Consider the following 20952-nt stretch of genomic DNA (forward strand, 5'->3'; position numbering starts at 1 on the left):
GCCTTTCCCTTCATGAGATCTAAGAATGACATTCTCTAATATTCTGTGTTCATGTTCTATGAAAATGGCACTCTGCTACTCACTCTTATTTACCCATAACTAACTGTCTTGCCCTCAGTCCTGTTTTTCTCTCATTTTGCCTGAGAATCCTTGTTCTCCAGTCTCCACAATGAATTAAAAAGCTGTAGAAATCCAGTGGCTGACTGGGGTTTAAGTTGGTTTGGTCCCAGTAGAACCTTAACAGAATCTTCTTTCCGTTCCGTTATGAATTGGATTCCTCAGACTCTTTTGAATGAACCATTAGGATTGTCTCGAAAGTGATTTATTAGAGTTGGGTCATGCAGTTCAGAATGAAATTATAAACTCAAAACTTCAAACTCAAGTGTTTTGGGAGTGAGTGGGTAAATAAATTCTTTTAGGGTATTGCAATCACATTTGTTTGGCTATTCTCTTTTTCCCCTCACCTAGCCCCTTAACATAGTAAAATTAAATTTCACAAATGTGGCTCAAGATTTGGCACTGACTCTATTTTATATTATGTTGCTGCCATACTCAACCATCTCTCCCCCTCATTTTTTTTTCCACTCCATGTACTTGCCTCAGAGCAGAGGGCTCAAGAATAAATGTATTACCAAAATGAAGAAAACAAGACTTTGAACTTCACAGTAAAGGACTGTAAAGTGGCCAACAGTCTGATTACCAGTCAGGCTTCTAGATGGTTTATTAATGAAGCAACGCATTGTCCACAAGGGGAAAGCAATGCCATTAGTGTTTTACTCTAGGCACGGAAGCTCCTATTTAAGGAAAAGTAAATGCATAGCAGGCACCCTGTCAGAAAACTAATTTTATTGTTAACAATGAGTTGAGTATTCTTGTAGTGATGAGAAAATATTCCGGCCTTCATTGCCTTCCACAAATACGTTGCTGGAAGTAAACGAGGTGTGCTATTTCAGTACCAGTTTAGCAATACCTCGGCTCTATTATCAGCAACACACACAGTTGGCTTATGGCGGAAGGCAAGCCACTCTTGTCTGCGAATAAGCATCAGGCTGACAGTGCAGGATGATAATTGCTCTGCCTTCACTTCCTTTGGCACCTACTGATCTCTGCTAAGTGGTTAGTAAAACATTTTTGTGGGAATGTCAAGCACTTTGAAAAATTTGAAGGATTTCGTTTTTGATTGTTCTTTTTCTTATGTGTAAGTTTGAGGAAAGTTCATGCAAAGCCATTCCGCCACTGCCATTGCTCCTAGGAAGTGTCTTAAATAGTAGGGTGCCAGGGTGTCTGTGCTTGGCATCTTTTAATCAATTGTGTTTTCTTTTGCGTTATACTGTGAGACGGGCTGGATGTGTTGGGATATCAAGTGACTGACTTCAAATGGATGGCAAATTCACTAAAGTGAAAATGATTGTGATAGTTCCCTCATTTCCCCCTGCAGTGTATGTAAAACTGACTTTTAAAGTGTTTAGTGGATAATGGATCATGTAAGGTCAGTACTAGCCATGGCGGCCACGGCTATTATTTTCTCTTTTCATGGGAGGGTGCTCAGCAAAATGAGATTGTCACACTCTTTTTTTGAGAGGACAGTGACAGACAGTTAAAAGCCTCTTCACGTAAGGATGTTATTTCATAAAGACACCAGCACTGGATTATCCCCTTCACTTTAAACTTCTGCCAGCTTGTACAAAGAGATAAAACAAAATAGCCCCGGTCCCAGGGGTGGGGAAGTGCTGGCCAGCTCAGCCTGGGTCCACAAGCTTTCATTTTGATTAGTCACATGTGAGGAAAATTCACTTAGGCTGAGAGGTAAATTTAATACCAGTTATGCCCATGCTGTTCATATCACAACCATTTTCACATGATGCCACTTAATTCCCTAAGAAGCAGAAAGGTAAATCGGTGGCTGGCCAGCAAAGGTGTCACAATGCATTAAGACCAGGACTCGCTGCAGGGGATAATGGTTCTGATTGCTGTTGACTCATGTCTCCACCAACTGCCTCATGTAAAATAAGTGACATTTAAAAGACATCAAGATGTGAGAAGAGGTAAGGGAGAGAAAAAGAAAGAGAGAGTAGGATAAAAAGTATGTGCTTCTAAACTTGCCACCCGAATGTGCAGTTTCTCTTCCACCCTAAGTGGTAGGAAATGATAACTCGACATGCCATGGGTGACCTGCACCAAGCTTTTAACTTCCTGTCTTGTGTTTTTAGAGAAAAATCTGTAAAATTGCTTCTGGGAACTGCTCCAACATGTTATCATTTATTTCCAATTTAATTTTTTTTTTAAGTTTTATTCTTTTGCCCTCACATATCAGTCTATTCATCTCTTTAAAAGCTTGAGGCTGAATCAAGTTAGGCAGTGGTAGACAACAAGAGGCAGTCTACTTTCTGAAGGCCCATTTATGTCTATTTTTATAAAGAGAATCAAATTCCAGTTTACAGTAAGCATATGCTTCAGTTGACATCTGTTTCTAAGACTTGGACGCTTTGTTTGCATAACAGTCACCAATAAATGGCCTTGTTTTAAGTCTGCTCACTCAGTTGTATGTGGGTTGTTCAGCTGGGGATTTTAGTCGCAGCTGATCCCCTACCGCTCATAGCTGATAGGAAGGGGAAAATCCGAGAAGCCCAGTCCTATTTATTAATGCAGATTTTAACATTCTCAATGAACCACTTATCCACTGTGATTCGGCAACCAAATCCTTATTTGCTCAGGGAGGGGAGGGGGTGTTCTTCAAAGTGCTGAATTAAAGCTTACCAGTTTTTTTTTTTTTTTTTTTTTGGAGGCAGAGGGGATGGGGAGGAGGGAGAGAAAGCAAGGCCCTTTCTTTAGCCAGTCTCCTCTAATTCGAAGTACAATGAGAGTGAATCTTTAAACAGGACATCATAAACCAAGCTTATGCTTCATGAATTTATTGTTAGCTAAGAATATCAAAGATCTAAACGTGGGCCTTTTGTTCAAAGTCTTGATGCTTTTTCAATACCACTTAAATGTCAATTTAGAGTTTGATGGAACTGAGCTCTGTATCCTTCATTCATCTAATTCTGTTTCATTTTAAGCATACCTGATTCCACATGCATGGGAAACAGCCACAATATTCAAATATTTTAAGATGTCCATGTGACTATCTTTAGGACCATTAGTGCTAATTAAAGAAGTTGCTACTTGTGTTAAGCTGCTTCAAAAACAAAGCTAATCCACAGTCTCCATTAAATCTGCCCTTTCTCGCCCTTCCTCCTGAAAGGCATGCCAGCAGTTAAAATATGAAAAGTCTTAAGGGTGGCATCTATGTGCCCCAGAAAGTAAACCTGATGAATAGAGTGTTTTACTTGAATTCTCATATTTCTATAGAGGAAATATGACTTTTGTATATTTGAAAATAGAGTATTCACTGACTTTTAAGATACTGAACTTTTTCTCCTGAGTTATTGTATAATATTCAGTAATCATTTATGAAATGTGTGTAACATTTTTCAAGAGGATTTACATATCAACTTTTCCTAGTGGAATCAACAACAGTGGAATGAAATGTATCTACTCCATTTACTCTTACCCAGTGCTCCTACTTTCTTTTTCCCTTTAATTTTTATATATGGTAAAAATTTCATTGAAGAGAGATTTTAGATGACAGGACTGTAATTTTAAACCCAATAGAAGAGGTGTAAGCAATTTGAGCTTAGCTGAAGCATAATCTTAGGTTGTCAAGAAGAAACCCATTCTCCCTATGCTAATCAATCAGTGTATCAACCAACCAATCATCTCTTCAGCTTAGCATATATCCTAAGGTTTGATATATCTATTAACCGCCCATCATGCAGCTGGGCTCTGGATGATGAGATTCCTCCTATCTTGGCATTTGGCGGCCGACGACTGAGCTATCACAGCCTCAGATAAATACCAAAGTGGAGATTTCAATCCTGTCCCTGAGTGCGGAGACAATCCAGAAACGCTGAAAATATTCTTAGAAGAGAATACACAAGAAAATTACATTTCTCATTGCTGTGTTGTGTGTAGAAATTGTATACATTACATGATTTCCCTTCCCTGGACACAACAAAATAAAAGACTCTTTTATTATGATTAGAATGCCGGTAATCAAAAGAATGGTTGGAATCTGCCATAAACAGATTAATTGCAAGACGAATTACATGTAGACATTTGAATAAGTAAGAATAGTGACCAATTAGTTGATAAATTTCCTGAAAACAAATAGAAGCTCAAGTTTATAAAGCAAGGCGCATAATTGTTGTAATTCCAGGGAAAGGGGTTACGGGTTTCCAAAGACTGTACGTTGCTTCCTGGTCTCGGTTCAGAGGTTCTGATATGAGATGAGCTGCGACTGAATGTGTCTATAGCCTCTTCCACCAGTTGTGGTTTGAAGACAGTGAGTGTTTCCATAAAACTGCTGATTGAGAAAGAGAAACCGAAAGGACTTTTACTGAATGTGAAGTGTCTCTGAATATGTGGAAATTGAAATGAGTGGGATTCATTTCTTCAAGCATTGATTTCCACCTGGAAGATAAAAATCTTTTCACAAAATGCAGATTCAAATCATGTCTTTCCTACACTGTTGTTCAAGTCTCTTACTCTGAAAAGAGAGGCACGGTGAGGTATTAGGAATTGTAGTTCTAACTGAGGCTCAGTCAGTAACTAGCTAAGCAAGCCCCGTAATTCTGTAGGCCTTACTTCATAAATTGAGATTTCACTGAAGCATCCATGAAAAGTAGGAAGCAATTATTCTCATCACATTTAAACACTATTTCATCTTCTTCCAAAACATTGTTTTTCGTGTCAATTGTGGTATGAATTTTGACTTTTACTATAGTATTTACTTAGCCAAAATCTTTTTAGTGCTACTGGGCAGCATAAACCGATGAAAAAGATAGTCCAGCCTAAATACAGCTCTCTGGGTTTGAAGCCATTTTTTTCAATCATTTGTTGAGGGTAGGACCAACAGAAGCATGATGGGGTTCACGATGACATGAACTCTTTGCTGCTGGAGAGAGAAGAAATCTCTTTTCCGTCCTAAGAAGTCCAGCATGAGTCCATAGAGAGACCATGATGACTTCTCCGCTCTCAACAACTTAGCCCGTGCACTTTGATCTCAACTTAAGAACACTCCTGTGTCCTGGTGTGAAAAGGCCTGTAACAAAATAACAGCTCTAGAATTTCTGTATTTTTCTCAACAGAAAGATAACTGTGGTGTCAAGTTCAGAGCAACAGTTTGGTTTGAATAGTGTATTTTGAAGGCCCTGCTCAAGGAGTTGTGATTCTCAGAGAAAACACTGTACTATATGGGTTAAGGTTATAAATTTTATCATAGCAAAGGGAAGGGCCCCACCCCCCCACCAAAAAAAAAGGCAACACAGAGAATCATTTTCTGTATCTAAAGTCACTTAAAGGACCCTTTCTGGGACTCATTCCAGGCTGCTGTGATTAGAGACCTGCATCTTTGTAGATAGCCAAGATAAGCCCCAGATATGAGCACCCATGACACGTGCTCTGCTGAACGAAAGGATTGATTTAGAGAAAGATGGCCTATTGAATGTGGATTCTTTGTTACTGGCCTGGAAATGTGTAAGCATGCACCTTTCAGACCCTGGACACTCTTACTCCCCAGGGCATCTATTCTGTCTTCTGGTGATAATTGTCCTGCCAGCTCTGCAGATTGTGGATATAGATAAGAAAGCCAGTGAGAGTGGATTGAGCACAATTAGAAACTTATCCACACTGGAAGTGACCTGTGACTGCATTACCAGGTAGAATCTGGTCCTGAGTATATACATCATATAAAGCTCAGCACACAGATCTTGTAAAAGAAGAGGGGTTTATTTTTCACTGCTGTGAGTTCCAGGTTTAGAATATTTTGCTACTGTTCTGCATGAATCCAGCATGCCTTCACATAAATCATATAACCATGCCACAGAGAAGTAGAGAAACAGTGAGCAACCTGTCCTCAAGGAGTTCATGTTCAAAGACAACATAAAGAAACAGATCAAAGTATTTTCATGAAAGCTTGAAGGTAGTATCAGCAAAATTTCTTCATCAGAGAAGGATTAATGTTTGCTTTCAAAAATTAAAAGAATTACAAATTTTTAAATAAATATATAGTAGACAGAAGTATACTTTATTTTTTAAAAAAATATTTATGTATCTATTTATATGGCTGTACCAAATCTTAGTTTTGGCTTGCTGGATCGTCAATCTTTGTTGAGGCATGCGAGTTCTTTAATTGCGACATGCAGGCTCTTTAGCTGTGGCAGGCAATCTCTTAGGTGAGGCATGTGGGATCTAGTTCCCTGACTGGGGATTGAACCCGGGCCCCCTGCATTAGGAGCATGTAATCTTAGCCACTGGACCACCAGGGAAGTCCCTTGAATTCTTTTAAATGGAAAAGCGGAGCTAAAACTGCAGAAGAGGAGGAAATACGATGAGATGAGGAGATCAAAGTAAGATGAGATGAGGAATCAAAGAGGAGGAGGTAAGATGAGCTGGCTAAACGGTCACAAAGAGATGGACACGGCAGAGCGACTGAACAGCAAAGGGGAACCTGAAGGGAAGGGAGGGGAAAAAGTCATGGACAACGTGAGCATCTGCACCAGGGCTGTGACTGCTCTCTCTACCCTGTGGGCCCTATCTACAATGCAGGGAGGGCGTTCCTTCAGCTCAGAATGTTTGGGGCCTTGAGAGGAAGTATTCACCCCAACATCAGGCACCAAGGGTTGACCACTGTCTTGGTCAACTTGTACTGCCCTAACAAAATGCCAAAGACTGGGTGGCTTCTCACAGTTCTATAGGCTGGAAGTCTGAGATCAGAATGCCAACGTAGTTTCCATTGAGGCTTCTCTTGGGGTGGGGTCACCGTTTTGCCATATCCTCACAAGACCTCATCATTGTGTGAGCACGGGGCAGGGTTGGGAGAGCATCCTTTGGAGTCTGTCCTCATAAGGGTGTTAATCTTATCGTATCAGGACACCCATCATTAGGACCTTGTAATTATCTCCTTGTGGGCTCTACCTCCAAATATAATCACCTTGGAGGTTAGGGTTTCAACATATGAATTTGGGGTGAATACAGTTCAGTCCATGGGAACCACCAATTGTAACAGAAAGAATCTCTCCAAGGTATCTTGCCAACATACTGCTGAAGAGACTGCTACTAACCAGTACGTGTGTGTGTGTGCACGCGCATGCTCTGTCATGTCTGACTCTTTGCAATCCCATGGATTGTGTGTAGACCACCATGCTCCTGTGTCCATGGGATTTCACAGGCAAGAATACTGAACGGGTTGGCATTTCCTCCTCCAGGGGATCTTCCTGACCCAGGGATTGAACTCATGTCTCTTGCATCACCTGCACTGATTCTTTACCACTGCGCCCCCTGGAAAGTCCATTAACTAGTACATAACCCATGGTTTTCTGGAAGCATTGTGCCCATCCATTAAGCAGCAGAGCCAAGGGAAGGAGAAAGGAGGCACAGAGCAGAAAGGGTGCACAGTGAACGCTTTATAAACACTCTGAATGGCTGAAAAAATAATGACCTCTGACTTCTTTATGGTTCTTAACTCATGCTGCCACAGATTGGTTATAAGGTCCATATCACACTGTGATATGGAAGTATTAATTGAATAGGGGCAATCAGAATTTCCATGTGAATAATGACCTAGAAAATAATACTCTGCCCATTTAACAATAGAATGGGGAGCCAAGGCTTCACTTGGCAACACAGTTCTCTTGATGGGGTCAGATTTTATTTTAAACTCTGAGGTATATACATTTTATGTCCTGTTTTAGCTCTTAAAGCTGATGTGAATTTGTTTAGAGTCACTTAAGAGGAAGGAAGAGAATTAAGGAAGGAAAAATCAGTAAGTTGCAAGTATTGTTCTTTTGGTTTTGTTTGTGACCTTCTGACATATACCTTCATCAGTGCTCATCTTGAATAGTAACCATTCCATTAAAAACAAACCAGTAAATTTAGTTAATATTAATGTGCCAGTGTCAGTTTCTTGGCTTTGACCAATGTAAGACGTTGACAATGAGAAGAACTAGGTGAAGGGTATCCAGCAACTCCCTGTACCGGTCTTTTCTGTAAATCTACAATTATTCCAAAATAAAAAGTTTATTTTTAAAACCCAGGTATGTGTGTTTTACAGGGAGCATGTCTGAATAAGAAAGCCCTTAGCTCTACTTTTATGGGAGCATTTTCTCAGTGTTTCTCCAGATGAGTGCTCATTTAAATTTGATATCCTGAGAAGCTGATGGCTCACCCTGCATTCATGTTGACCATTTAGACAGGTCCCTGGTTGACCATGCTGAGATGCTCTCCTGCCTGATAATGAATCAGATAAAGAGGAGGATTTAGGATTATCTGACTTTGGGGAAATGCCACTGAGCAGTAAAATAAAATAGAATCATCTCTTTGCGTTGTTTCCAGGCCAAAGAGTACTGTACCACACTGTAAGTTGCTTCCAAGCTTTGTTTTCTATTAGGCTTTCCATGTGGTGTATCATGTGAAAGTGTCTAATGGGTACTGTGAAATTAGAGGCTGTCCAAACAAAATTTAAAATCCTAAAACTTTCACTCCAAAGTGTGATAATTCTTAGCTATGCTAGTAAACCGTTTGACATGTGTGGAAACATAATTCAATTTTTTTACATCAGGTTGTCTTTTTTTAAAGGTGTGTCTAACAAAATGTGTGACTATATAACAGAGGAGACAGTATTTGATTTTTAATTTGTATGTTTAGTTTCTGCCATGTTCTAGGTCCATTTGAATGTTTGAAAAATAACAAGGTAATAGAAAAAATGCTTATGTGAATCCCTGTGCTAACTGCATTGTTTGACTTATATTTTTGTGTTCCATCTTTTCCCCTGAAGAGTGACCTTGTTGAGAGTAGGAAATGTGGTCTCAATTTCTAATAGTAAGGTTCAGTAAATATTTGTTTGAATGAATAATTGAATGAAATCACATTTAAATGAATTACTTCCACCTTGAAGGGAACCAAATAACTGCCTCTTGGCTTACTCTTGTCATAGCCCTTGTTTTAGGATGGCCTCACAGTTTAGACTGGTTTTTATCACTGCTATTATTCAGCTATATATACTACCATTTCAAATCCATAAAAAGTGTTTTAAAAAAAGAGAAACTGTTCACGTTTCAAGACCTATTAGAATGCATTTTCAAATATGTCAGACACATCTTTGTTAAAATTAAACCAGGGATTGGTTTTGAGCGAATAGCCCTATATCCTTACAGATGCTGTGGATGGAAGCATCTAAGCTGCTTATTATATTGATGGGTTTTGCTGCTCTGCAGCAAATGAAAACAGGCAGCTGCTTCCTCCATCAAAGCAAAAAGCAGCCTGAGTTTTTATTAACCGAGTGTTCATTTCTTCTATTGCCAAAATTCTTACACAAAACAAAAGAGCAGTTTTAGCACATTATTGCTTAACTAGACATGAACAACTGACAGCAAGTGATAAGCCTGTCTGCTTTTCACAACTGGTAATCATTTTTGGAATAGATGTTTTAATATAGTTGAATATAAATTTTGTAATTTACATCTACAATGGTACGTAAATTTATAGATCCAGTTTGTTGCAGGAGAATGAAGGCTATAATCACAAAAGGCTTTTCCTGGTGTTGTTTAATTTTTAATGACTATTTGAAAACTGGGGAAGGAAAATGAAATCAAATTCATTTCTTAAAAAAAAAATACAAAAAGGTGTTAAAGACAATCATACAAGTTGGTTGAAGCCATTTGTAGATGGCCTCAACGGAGCAAGACCCCAGTGTTTGCAGCCAGGACGTGCCTCGCACTCTATTTCCACATTAGTTGCAGGGAGCCGCCCGAGCTCATGCACCGGCAGAAATTTCTGGAGAGCAGACCATCATGTTTCCTTCATATCAATGAATGATGATGAGCAGGGAGACAGGAAGCACAGAGCCTTGGCCATTTTCAGCTGAGATCCCCAGCCAATTCTCATACTATTTCATTTGGTGTTGTTTTTTTCAGTTACCTGAACATTATACATTTACCTGCAGATAGAATAGCAGAGAGGGGTTTATTTAAAGTGGATTTAGGCTGTACCTCGACAACACGTTGCCTTATTTATCAAGTCAATTTGCTGAATGGTGTGTTAACCTTTTGGAACTTGCTAAAGGCAATTCCTGCTATAAGAAGGGGACATAGTCCTCTTCACTGTCCTTCCTAAGAGGGGGAATTTGGAACGAAGGCTGTTTTGAAATGCTGGGATGGGTGTCTTCCACACAACACTGTGAAATAAACAAGTTATGTTGCCTAACCAGCCTAATGCCAGGGCCATTTTAATAAATGTACGTTGTGGCTTTGGCATCTGTGGCACACATCTCCTAAATACCATTTTCTCTCCAGGGGGCACTTTCATAAATGCACAGAACATGCACTCCACTTGGAACACAAGGCTTTCAATTTGTTTGGAATTCAGTCACAGTGTTTACTGAGAAGTGAGATAAAGCTGGACCCAAGAAAGCAGGAAGCTACTATAGAAATCAGAGTCACAGATCATAGGTAACTCAGGAAGGACCACACCCTCCTTACTCGCCTTTAGTGTGCCACGTAACAAGGCTGTGTCTGTGTGGGTGAAGTGGTTAGATACCTAAGATAAGGAGCACTAAAAATTATTTCTAATACTTTCCTCTTCGCGCCACTCTATTTGACACATTACAGCTCTTACATGATGGTCTGAGACACAACACATTCCTATTTTTAAAAGGGTGATTCCACCCTGAGGACCCTGAGCTTCTTGGGGAAGGATGTTACTTGGAGTAAAACTGGCGATGAAAGTTTTCTCTCTTTTCTTTTTTGGTCTGTGAGAAGGATGTGCTCTTTCAAGGAGAGCCCAGGGGGTGTTTCCCTGCTGGTAGGAGCTCTCTGGTCTGATTTTCTGGGTCTACCTTTCCAGAAATGACTGTTCTCACTTTCTGACATCCTCTCTGACCAATGGAGATGTAGCATTTACTCACCTAGAGAGCTCCTACTGGGAGATGTTCTTCTACCTGTGCTTTGAGACCTCAGGAGAAGTTTTTCTGCCCAAAAGATAGTTATTCTGAGGAAAAGGAAATATGTTTGAGGGAAAAACACAGCATATATCTGAGAACAATGCTCTGTACTGGAAAAGGAAAAGTTGGACTTGAGAAAGTTGCCTGTTATTTATATGCTGGATTAAGTAAATAAAAAGCTATCACAACTAGAATATATAGATGTAGAGTAGTTCTTTTCTTTAATTAACAAAGGCAGTTCTAATTCAGTAAAAGTGGAAGTGTGGTGAAGACTTGATCTCTAAGATGATTTTGAATGCTTTCTAAAATCCTTTGAATCCTTTCTTGGAGTATAGTACAAATAAAACATTTTAACCAGCCCAACTTCAACCTAAAATGTTGTAAACTAAAGCTCACTGACAATTTTAGAGCTTTCGTTTGGAAATGCACAAATGCCATGATCTATAGCTATTGGGTTTAAAGATGGAAGAGTCCTCAAAATCAATTTGACTCTTCCAATTTATTCCTTTTTTTAAAACAGTTATTTTATTTTTTGGCTGCACTGGGTCGTCATTGCAGTGCACAGGCTTCTTGAGTTGCAGCACATGGGCTCTCTAGTTACGGTGTGTGGGCTTGTTGCACCACAGCATGTGAGATCTTAGTTCCCTGACCAGGGATCTAACCTGTGTCCCTTGCATTGGAAGGTGGACTCTTAACTGGACCACTAAGAAAGTCCCAGACCCTTCCAATTCATTCTTGAAACTACAGCCCTGAATATTCATTGAAAGGACTGATGCTGAAGCGCCAATACTTTGGCCACCTGATGTGAAGAGCTGACTCATTAGAAAAGACCCTGATGCTGGGAAAGACTGAAGGCAGGAAGAGAAGGAGATGACAGAGGATAAGATGGTTGGATGGCATCGCTGACTAAATGGACATGAGTTTGAGCAAGCTCCAGGAGATGGTGAAGGACAGGAAGGCCTGGCACGCTACAGTCTATGGGGTCTCAAAGAGCCAGACACGACTAAGCGTCTGAACAACAGAGCCCAAATGTGATTTGTCCAGGGTCCCCAAATTAGTTGTTAACTGAGCCATGAGAACTAGAAACTAGTTCTTTTGATTGCTGAGCCAGTCACCAGGGTTGAGGCAATTAGTGTAGTGATTAAAAGAGTGGACTTTAGAAACTGAGTAGGTGGGCTCAAATCCTTACTATGCCATTTAAACTTTCTGTGCTTTGGTGTACCTTAATGTGCCCCTTAGCTGGTCATAATGACGGTACATATCTTATAAGGTTGATTTAAGTATTAAATGAGATAATACATATAAAGTACACAGCTCAGTGTTTGCCCGGTAGTAAGTGTTCAAAAAGTGATACTAAAAAAAAAAAAAAGTGATACTAACAACAGCAGCAACAAACACTAATTGCACTTACTTGGTACTCTTATAGTTCATTCAATCTTCATGTTACCAAAATCCAAGCTCCTACTGCTGGTCACACAATAGGCCAATAATTTGAGAGACAAGTTGTTGGGGCAAGGAATTGCAACTTTATTTAGAAAGCTAACAAGCAGCCAGAGAAGATGGTGAACTCGTATCCCAAAGAACCATCTTGAGTTAGAATTCAGTCTTCCTTTATACTAAAAGGGGAGGAGGTGCGGTTGGTTGTTGCAAGCTTCTTGGTGTCTAAATCCTTTGTTCTTGCAGCTGTCCAGGTAGGTGAGGTCATCATGTTCCTGTAAACCTCCAACAGGACAAATGTTTTTCTCTGCAATTTTTTATTTCTATATGAATGGGAAGAGTTATATTTTTAAAAATCAGAGCCTTGAAGATAGGTTATCCTGTTTATTTCAGGCTATAGGCAACATTTTTAACTTGTAGCAAAAGCAATAAAATACAAAGATTAAAGTAAAAGAAACAGATCCAATTTGGAGTCAGATTTGTTCTTCCCTATTACACTTTCATCTCTACTTACAGTGTAGACGGTATTATTACTACCAGATAAGGAGGTGATGCAAGAAGAGCTTAAGTGACTTGCTAAGGTCGCCAAGCTAATAAGCCTCAGAGCTGTCTTCCAAGTTCTTTACTGTCTGAACCACTGGAACCGTGGCTGTGGCTGCAGCTGCAGCGTATTCCTTTTTCTCAGAGGTGCTTCAGCGTCGTCCTGGTCCTGTCTCCATTTCTCGTCTGTCACTTAGTTGATTTCGCAGCATCTGCTCTAAAACTGACCATCAGACTGAAGGCTGAGGTCTGGGGAATGAGCGCCAAAGACTCTTTTCCTCTCCCTGCTTCAGATTCATGCTGGAGCTGGGGCTCCTTTCAGCTTTCCCTTATTTCATAATCATCAAATTAATAGGTATCTGAATTAAAATTTAAGTTTTAAAATTTAATGCATTGCTCATAAAATCACACCCATAAACCAACCCAGTTTGTAGTCCTAGAAGAATATATTGTTGAAATACCTGGGCAATTTTTTGTGTCCTTTCACTTCCACATGCTCATTATCTATATCAGTTGGCTTCCCTGGAACAGAAGAAAACTGCAAAACAATTCATTTGGCCCTTGATTTTGCAATCTAGTGAAAGGCAGCATAGCACAGAGGTTAAGAATAACGGCTTTAGAATCAGATTACCGGATTCAAATTCCAACTCAATGACAAAATATCTGCCTAATTTGGGGGAAGATTTCTTAACCTCTCAGTATCTCTGTTTTCTCATCTACCTTGTGCCTGGCCAGCAGTCAGCATTCAACAAACATTAGAACATCACAGAGCAAGCTTCCACCCACTCACTGTACAGGGCTACACTGGACGTTCCATTTCACCCAGATGTACTCGAATTCTCCATGATCTGACTCCACACACACAGGCAGGCTTGTGCTTCATAATTACTGTTCAGAGCAAGTTTGTTAATGGGCCAGAGCAGAAGGACAAGTATTGTCTCTCTCTCTCTCTCTCTCTCTCTCTCTCTATATATATATATATATGGTGTGTGTGTGTGTGTGTGTGTGTGTATATATATATATATATAAATATAATATTCTCTCTCTCTATATATATATATGGTATTCTTACTTATGATTGATTTTCAAAGTTCCCTTAGCTGGGACAAATATTTCCAGAGTTCAGTTTTGGTTTGTTTTTGTGGGTTGTCCATTAGGAATAATAATCTCCCTGAAAGTATCATAAACATATAATCAAGATTGATAAAATTGCCTGGATAGACAAATGTCAAAATAATAACAAAGGCAAGAGCAGCAAAAACAATAGCTAACATTATTTTTAAAATTATTATCTCCCAGGCATTGTTCTAAGTGCCTTACAGGCATTATCTCACTTATTCCTCACAACAATGGTATGAAGAGGTACTGTTTTTGCTTGTACTTCACAAATGAGAAATTACCCAACAATGTTGTCTAAAGTGGCAATGCCCCGACCCCTATAGTTATTTTCTATTTCATTAATGTTTTATTTTTTTCACAACATTTATTACTATCTAGAACTACTTTGTTTATTGCCTCTATTAAAGCTATTTGGTCAAGGACTTTATTTTAATCACTGCTATCTCTCCACCTCCTAGAATCGGCCTTGCTTAGTCACTCAGTCGTGTCTGACTCTTTGCAACCCTTTAGACTGTAACCCTCCAGGCTCCTCTGTCCATGGGATTTTTCAGGCAAGAATACTGGAGTGGGTTGCCATTTCCTCCTCCAGCAGATCTTCCTGACCCGGGAATCGAACCCATGTCTCCTGTATCTCCTGTATTGCAGGTGGATTCTTTACCTGCAGAGACATCCGGGAAGCCTGACTGCTAAGAATTGTTGAATGAATGAGAGTTAAAAAGTTTAGGTACTTGCCCAAGGTCACACAGCCAGTAAGAGCCAGTATTCAAGCTGAACTCTGTTTAACACCAGAGCATGAAATAAGATTCTTTATTGTAGCTTTTTATAGCTTGAATCCCCCTCCCTCGCATAATCTTACCCAAGCCTAGTATTTTATGAATGAGCATACTAATGCTCAGAAATGCTACATAACTTCCCAGTACCATATAGATTGTTAGTGGTAGACCCAGAATCAGACCCCAGACCCCCAGCTGTGTTTTTGTACCATGAATGCAGCCTGAGGAGGAGCTCATATAAACTGAAGGAAAATCCTATACGTATCTGGTATACATCATCAGCCCACTTCTTCAAGCCATAAACTTAAGTCACACTTGAAACTTCCCTCTCTCTTACCACCCCCTTCATCTAATTAACTAATAGTTTGTCAGTATACCTTCTAAATATAGCTCAAATCTTTCCACTTTTCTTCATCTCCACTAACCATCACCCAAGCCACCATCAGCACTGACCTAGGTGATTGCAGTAGCCTCCTACCCAATTACCCTCACCTCCTCTTGCCCCTTTTCAGTCTGTTTTCTTCAGAGCAGTCAGAATGATCTAAAATGTGAATCTGACTATATACTACTTTGCCACTTAAAATGTATCATTTACTTTAAGGTGCAATTTAAAATTCTTTTTTAGAGGAGTTTTTAAACAAATTTATTCATTTATTCACTCTCTTGACTGTGCTGGATCTTTGTTGCTACACAAGACTTTTCTCTAGTTGCGGCAAGCGGGGGCTACTCTCTAGTTGCGATACACAGGTTTCTCGTTGCAGTGGCTTCTCTTATTGTGGGCTCTAGGGCTCGTAGGCTTCCGTAGTTGCAACTCCCGGACTCTAGAGCACAGGCTCCGTAGTTGTGGCACACAGGCTCAGCTGCTTCATGACATGTGGCATCTTCCTGGACCAGGGATTGAACCCATGTCTCCTGCACTGGCAGGCAGATTCCCCACCACTGAGCCAGCCACCAGGGAAGCCCACGATTAAAATTCTTAACATGGCCTTTGGGCCTATGAAATCTGGCCCCTGAGCACCCCCTTCAGGCTCGTCTTGTCCTGCCTCTTCCTTTCTCACTTATTCTCCAGCTTCCTGGACCGTTTCCATTCCTGGAACATCAAACTCTTCTCTTCAAAGCTTTATTTCATGATGCTCCCTTTCTGTGGACCATCCCCTCCAGCTCTGGCCCCTCTTCCTCCTTTTCTTGTCTGTTCATCCTCTGGGTCTCAGCCTGCTTACTGTTTCTACAAAGAAGTGTCCCCTGATGGACTCCTCCCAGCCTCCCCTCCAACCAGCTTAAGTCCCCTGTGATTGGTTCTCAGAAGCACTCTCTATTTTTTCTACACAGTATTTATAATTAGGCACATTATTTGTGTTATTGTTTGTCTAATAGTTTTCTTCCCTAATGAGACCGAATCTCCAATGACCATGCTGTATCACTCCCTGCTGATCCACAGGGCCTGAAATATAGTAGATGCCCAATAAATATTTATAGAGCATTCTTATCTTCTTATGGATTTCCACTCTGAGTTCAAGACAAAGCAGAAATGCTTAAGTAAAAGGAGACAGAGCATAAACACTGAAAACAGTCCAAGAGGTTTACCTACCCATTCCAGCATGAGCAGCTTTTCATTTTAGTAACATCCACTGGTGGGTTTCTTCTTCCAGAAGAGTCAGTGGTCTAGCTAAGGATGTGCTGGCCTCTCCATTTGAGTCTCAGGTTTGAGAGAGGCCTTGCTTGTGACTCCTGCATGACAGACACGATCACTTACTTAGGGGAAGGTAAAGAGAGCTGCTGCTTACTTTCCAGACGTCAGCAGATCACAGAAGAGCCATGTCTCTGCTCCAAGAGCTAGGTGTGTTGTCATCATGGGGCAAGTACAAGCTGTTAGAGTCAGAAGAGGAGTCAGCAGTGTTGCCCCTTGGCCACTGTGTGTCAGAGTCCCAGGACTTGTTTCTAACACAAACCGTGGGAAAGCAAAAAGCTCTAGAATGGAAGTGATCTAGAAAGACCCATGTTTGGCTAAAGGCTCATGTCTCTTAATATCTAGACAGTTAATTTTAGAATTTGTTCAGGCTTTAGGTTAATAACGATTGTGTTTCTTTCTAAATTAACCACAAACCTTGACATTTAAGGTAATTCTAGGGCTTCCCTGGTGGTCCAGTGGTTAAGAATCTGCAGGGGACATAGTTGCAATCCCTGCTCTGGGAAGACCCCACATGCCACAGAGCAACTAAGCCCTTGCCCCACAACTACTGAGCCCGCGATCTAGAGCCTACCAGCCGCAACTGCGGAGCCCAAGCGCTGCAACTACCGAAGCCCTCTCTTGCCTGGAGCCTGGACTCCACAACAAGAGAAGTCACCACAGTGAGAAGCCCACACACTGCAACGAAGAGTGGCCCCTGCTCACTGCAACTAGAGAAAACCCAGGTGCAGCACCAAAGACCCACTCTAGCCCAAAAATAAAATAAATAAATAAATCTTTAAAAATTAATAAAATAAGTCTAAACTAGCTACTTCACAGATGACGAAAAGCTGGTTACATACATCAAATGGATCGCATCACCAACTTTCCCCTTCATCACATCTAGAAGAAATCTCGTACTCATTAGCAATCACCCCTCATTTATTCTGGACATTTAACATAAATGGAAAAATAAAATATGTAGTCCTTTGTGTCTTGGCTTCTTTCTCTTAGCATGATAATGTTCATGTTCTATCCATGTTGTAACATGAATCAGCACTTTATTTCCTTATATTGCCAAATAATTGTCTATTACATGGATATACCACATTTTATGTAGCCATTCATTAGTTGATAGACATTTGGGTCATTTCCACTTTTTAGCTGTTATGAATAATGCTGCTGTGAACTTCTGTGTACAAATTCTTGTGTGGACATTTTTTTTCTTTTCCCTTGGATATATCCCTAGGAGTAGAATTGCTGGGTTATTTAGTAACTCTACATTTAACTTTTTGATACACTGCTAGACTGTTTTCCAAAATGGCTGAACCATTTTACATCATTTCCCCACAACCTCACCAACACTTATTATTGTCTGACTTTTTCAATATAGCCATCCTAGAAGGGGGTGAAGTGCTATTTCATTGTGGTTTGATCTGTACTGAGATAACCTAAAAGTTTAACAAATAAGCAAAAATTAAAATCCCTGTCCTGTCAAGGTTTTGAGGAAATAAACACTCTTATTAGAGTTGTAGCTTGGTACAGTTTTTGGAGGGGCAGTTTGATATATCAGAATGTGAGATGTACTTGACTTTTGAACAGATTTTCCATTTCTGGGTATTTGACTTAAGAAGAAAAAAATTATATGTTGGGGGAAAAATGTGTCTTTATTATACCACTGTTTATAATATCATAATATCAAAAACTTAGAAATTAACTGAAATGTCTATCAAAAGGAAACTGGATAAATAAACTATGATGCAAACATAAAATATTTAGGCAGTCATTAAAAATGATGCAGGTACAGTGTATTTTTATTGTCATGGCAATCTATCCATCACATACTGAGTGGGGCAAAATGAGATTACTGAATACCTCCCTGAGAAGATCCCACCTGTATAAAATGTCTTTATGCCTAGAGAGATTTTTTTGGAATAGTGTCCAAAATGTTAACAGGGATTATATACTAGTGGTGGAATTTTAGGTGATTTTTAAACTTTATTCTTTGAACTTCTCATATCTAATTTAGTTAAAAATCAACCTCTATAATTTTTAAGAAAAAATTATAAAACTGTTTTAAAAGACTACGTGTTTTAGAAATCACATTTTTGTTCTTAATCAAGGCTTGAACTTTAGTTAAATATTCTTCCCCTATCATTATTTTTTAAATCCTCAAAACCATCTACTAAAGGCATAAAGAAATTCATCATTGTGGTGATTATATTCACTTGATGTAGAAAACTGTCTTGGGCTCTTCCTTCAGAGAATTTTATAATGTGTTTTAATCTTTATAGAGTTCTTTCTGTATGCCAGGTATTAGGACTTTGGGGTAGTGCCAAAGCTAATGATTAGGATCAGGTTGAAAAATTTCTCCATGTGTTCTGATTATTAGGATAGTTGTTTGAGGTTCACACTCTCTTTGACTCTTTTATCCCTCTTTGCAGGAGAATAACATTAACAATTCTCTTTTTCTTTGAGCTTGTTATGAGTTAGGAATTGTTTTAAATACATTTCATATACTTAACTCGTTTAATCCTCACAGCAATCCTGTGAGGTTGATATTGCAATAATATTATTTTACAGATAAGGACACTGAGGAACAGAGAGGTTAAGTAACCTATCTAAGGTCACCTAACTAGGAAAGGCAATGCTGAGGTTGGAGCCCACCTGAGTTTGGTTCCTAAGTACCTGTAGTTGTAACTGCTACACTCCACTGCCTCTCTGACTTCTACCAAATATAACTCCAGACACTTCATGCTGGTTTATTTTGTTTCTCCCCCAAACTGTCATTTCTACCAGAAACGCCAGGGAGACTGAGCTAGTAAGGACAGGTGATTGGACTTTTCTGCAACAAATGTTCTATAGAGTTGTTTCTTTGCTGTTTATTAATATATGTATATCCATTGATTCTCTTAGCATTTTACTTACCATTTCTTTGACCTCATCTTCTCTGAAATACTAAAAGTATAAAGAAAAAAATTAAGAGCACATCTGTCTTCTCTTTAAGCAATTCATGTTCATCCATGAAAAACTATTGTCTTCTAAATAAATGATTTACAGATGATGATTTTAGGAAATGCTCTTCCACAGAATTTAATGAGTAGGATTATTGTTAAATTGAAAGATGTACAAAGTTGGTGAAACTTAGGTTTCTCAATTTTATACTCCAGTTGGATTTTAGTTGAAGAAAGGAAATAATTATGTATATGAAAAACATAAGTATGGAGTCAGACAAGAAAGGTATAATAACCTCAGTGGTTTTATTTGCTCCTGGAAGTGATTTTGAAGTGAGTATGAGCTACATATACAGTAGGTCTTCGTGATCCTAATGAATTGGCCAAAATGAAGATTCATGTGTATAAAAGTAAGATCTACCTGAAATACCATTCAAAATTTAACTTTGGATGTTTATAATTTTGGCTGTTATTGTTTTTGCTGTTTTGTTGTGATTGAAATCTAGTAAAAATTATTTAGGATATTTTCCTGGGGGAAAAGCTATAATCCAGAAGAAAAGAAATGCATGTGATATGACGTTACTAGTAATAATTACGGTAAGTTTGATTCAAGTTGAAATCACTTATACTGAACATTATTTTTTAAAAGGCATTTCTTAAGAGCATGACTGCAGAGAGTTTTTACAGAAGAAACTTCTGTTATCAAAAAGTCTATATCCTCTTGTGTTTTCTAGGCATCTGGCCGGCTGAAGAAGTCTTGGCTTACTACTGCCTCAAGCACAGTGGTATATTCAGGTACAAAGCTGCACTTAAAAATTTGTTTAGCCCACTATAGGTACTGTATCTACATGTTAACGATCACCATGATTACATTCTTCAAATTAAACTGTTAAAAGTATATATAAGAAAGAAAGAAAGGAAGGAAAGGAGGGGGAAGGTCATGGTGAAAACATGTTGCTTCTGAAAAAGAAATCTGAATCGCCTTTGGGTACTAATATTGCACAGCAAGCTTTTTGCTATGTGTCAAAGGCTTTTGATTTCCACTCAAGGCATTTTATTTCGCTTTGATTTTGGGGAAACGAAAGTGAAGCTCCAATCAATCCTTACTGATTGTAAAGGTCAAAAAAAAAAAAAGACATTCTATAAAGTTCTGCTAGGAAAGTCACTATGGAATATTTGATAAATAAATACCCCACAGCTATTATTTAAAAATGCCATCCCATCCCTTATTTTCAAGGTATTTTACATATCTAACAATATGTACTTGTAAAATATAAATTACTATTACAGATTCATGCTATGAACAAGAATGTTTTCAACTGTGAATGTGCATTATAGATTAAACCATGGATGGGATTACAAAAAAAGAAAAAACTCCTTTTAAAAAAAAATGCTGAAGATGTTTGATAGACTCAGAAAATATGG

The 20952-nt window shown here is 39.1% G+C and overlaps 1 protein-coding gene across 1 annotated transcript in view; it reads left to right on the forward strand.

Annotated features, from left to right (window-relative positions):
• Positions 1-20952, forward strand: part of CAMKMT (calmodulin-lysine N-methyltransferase) — a 427562-nt gene that overhangs the window by 344625 nt on the left and 61985 nt on the right. The window contains exon 4 of the mRNA NM_001105641.1: positions 20262-20322. Within this exon, the coding sequence (NP_001099111.1) occupies positions 20262-20322 (61 nt within the window). The remainder of the gene's footprint in view (positions 1-20261; positions 20323-20952) is intronic.

This window comes from Bos taurus, chromosome 11 (genome assembly GCF_002263795.3).
Source record: "Bos taurus isolate L1 Dominette 01449 registration number 42190680 breed Hereford chromosome 11, ARS-UCD2.0, whole genome shotgun sequence".
NCBI lineage: Eukaryota > Metazoa > Chordata > Mammalia > Artiodactyla > Bovidae > Bos > Bos taurus.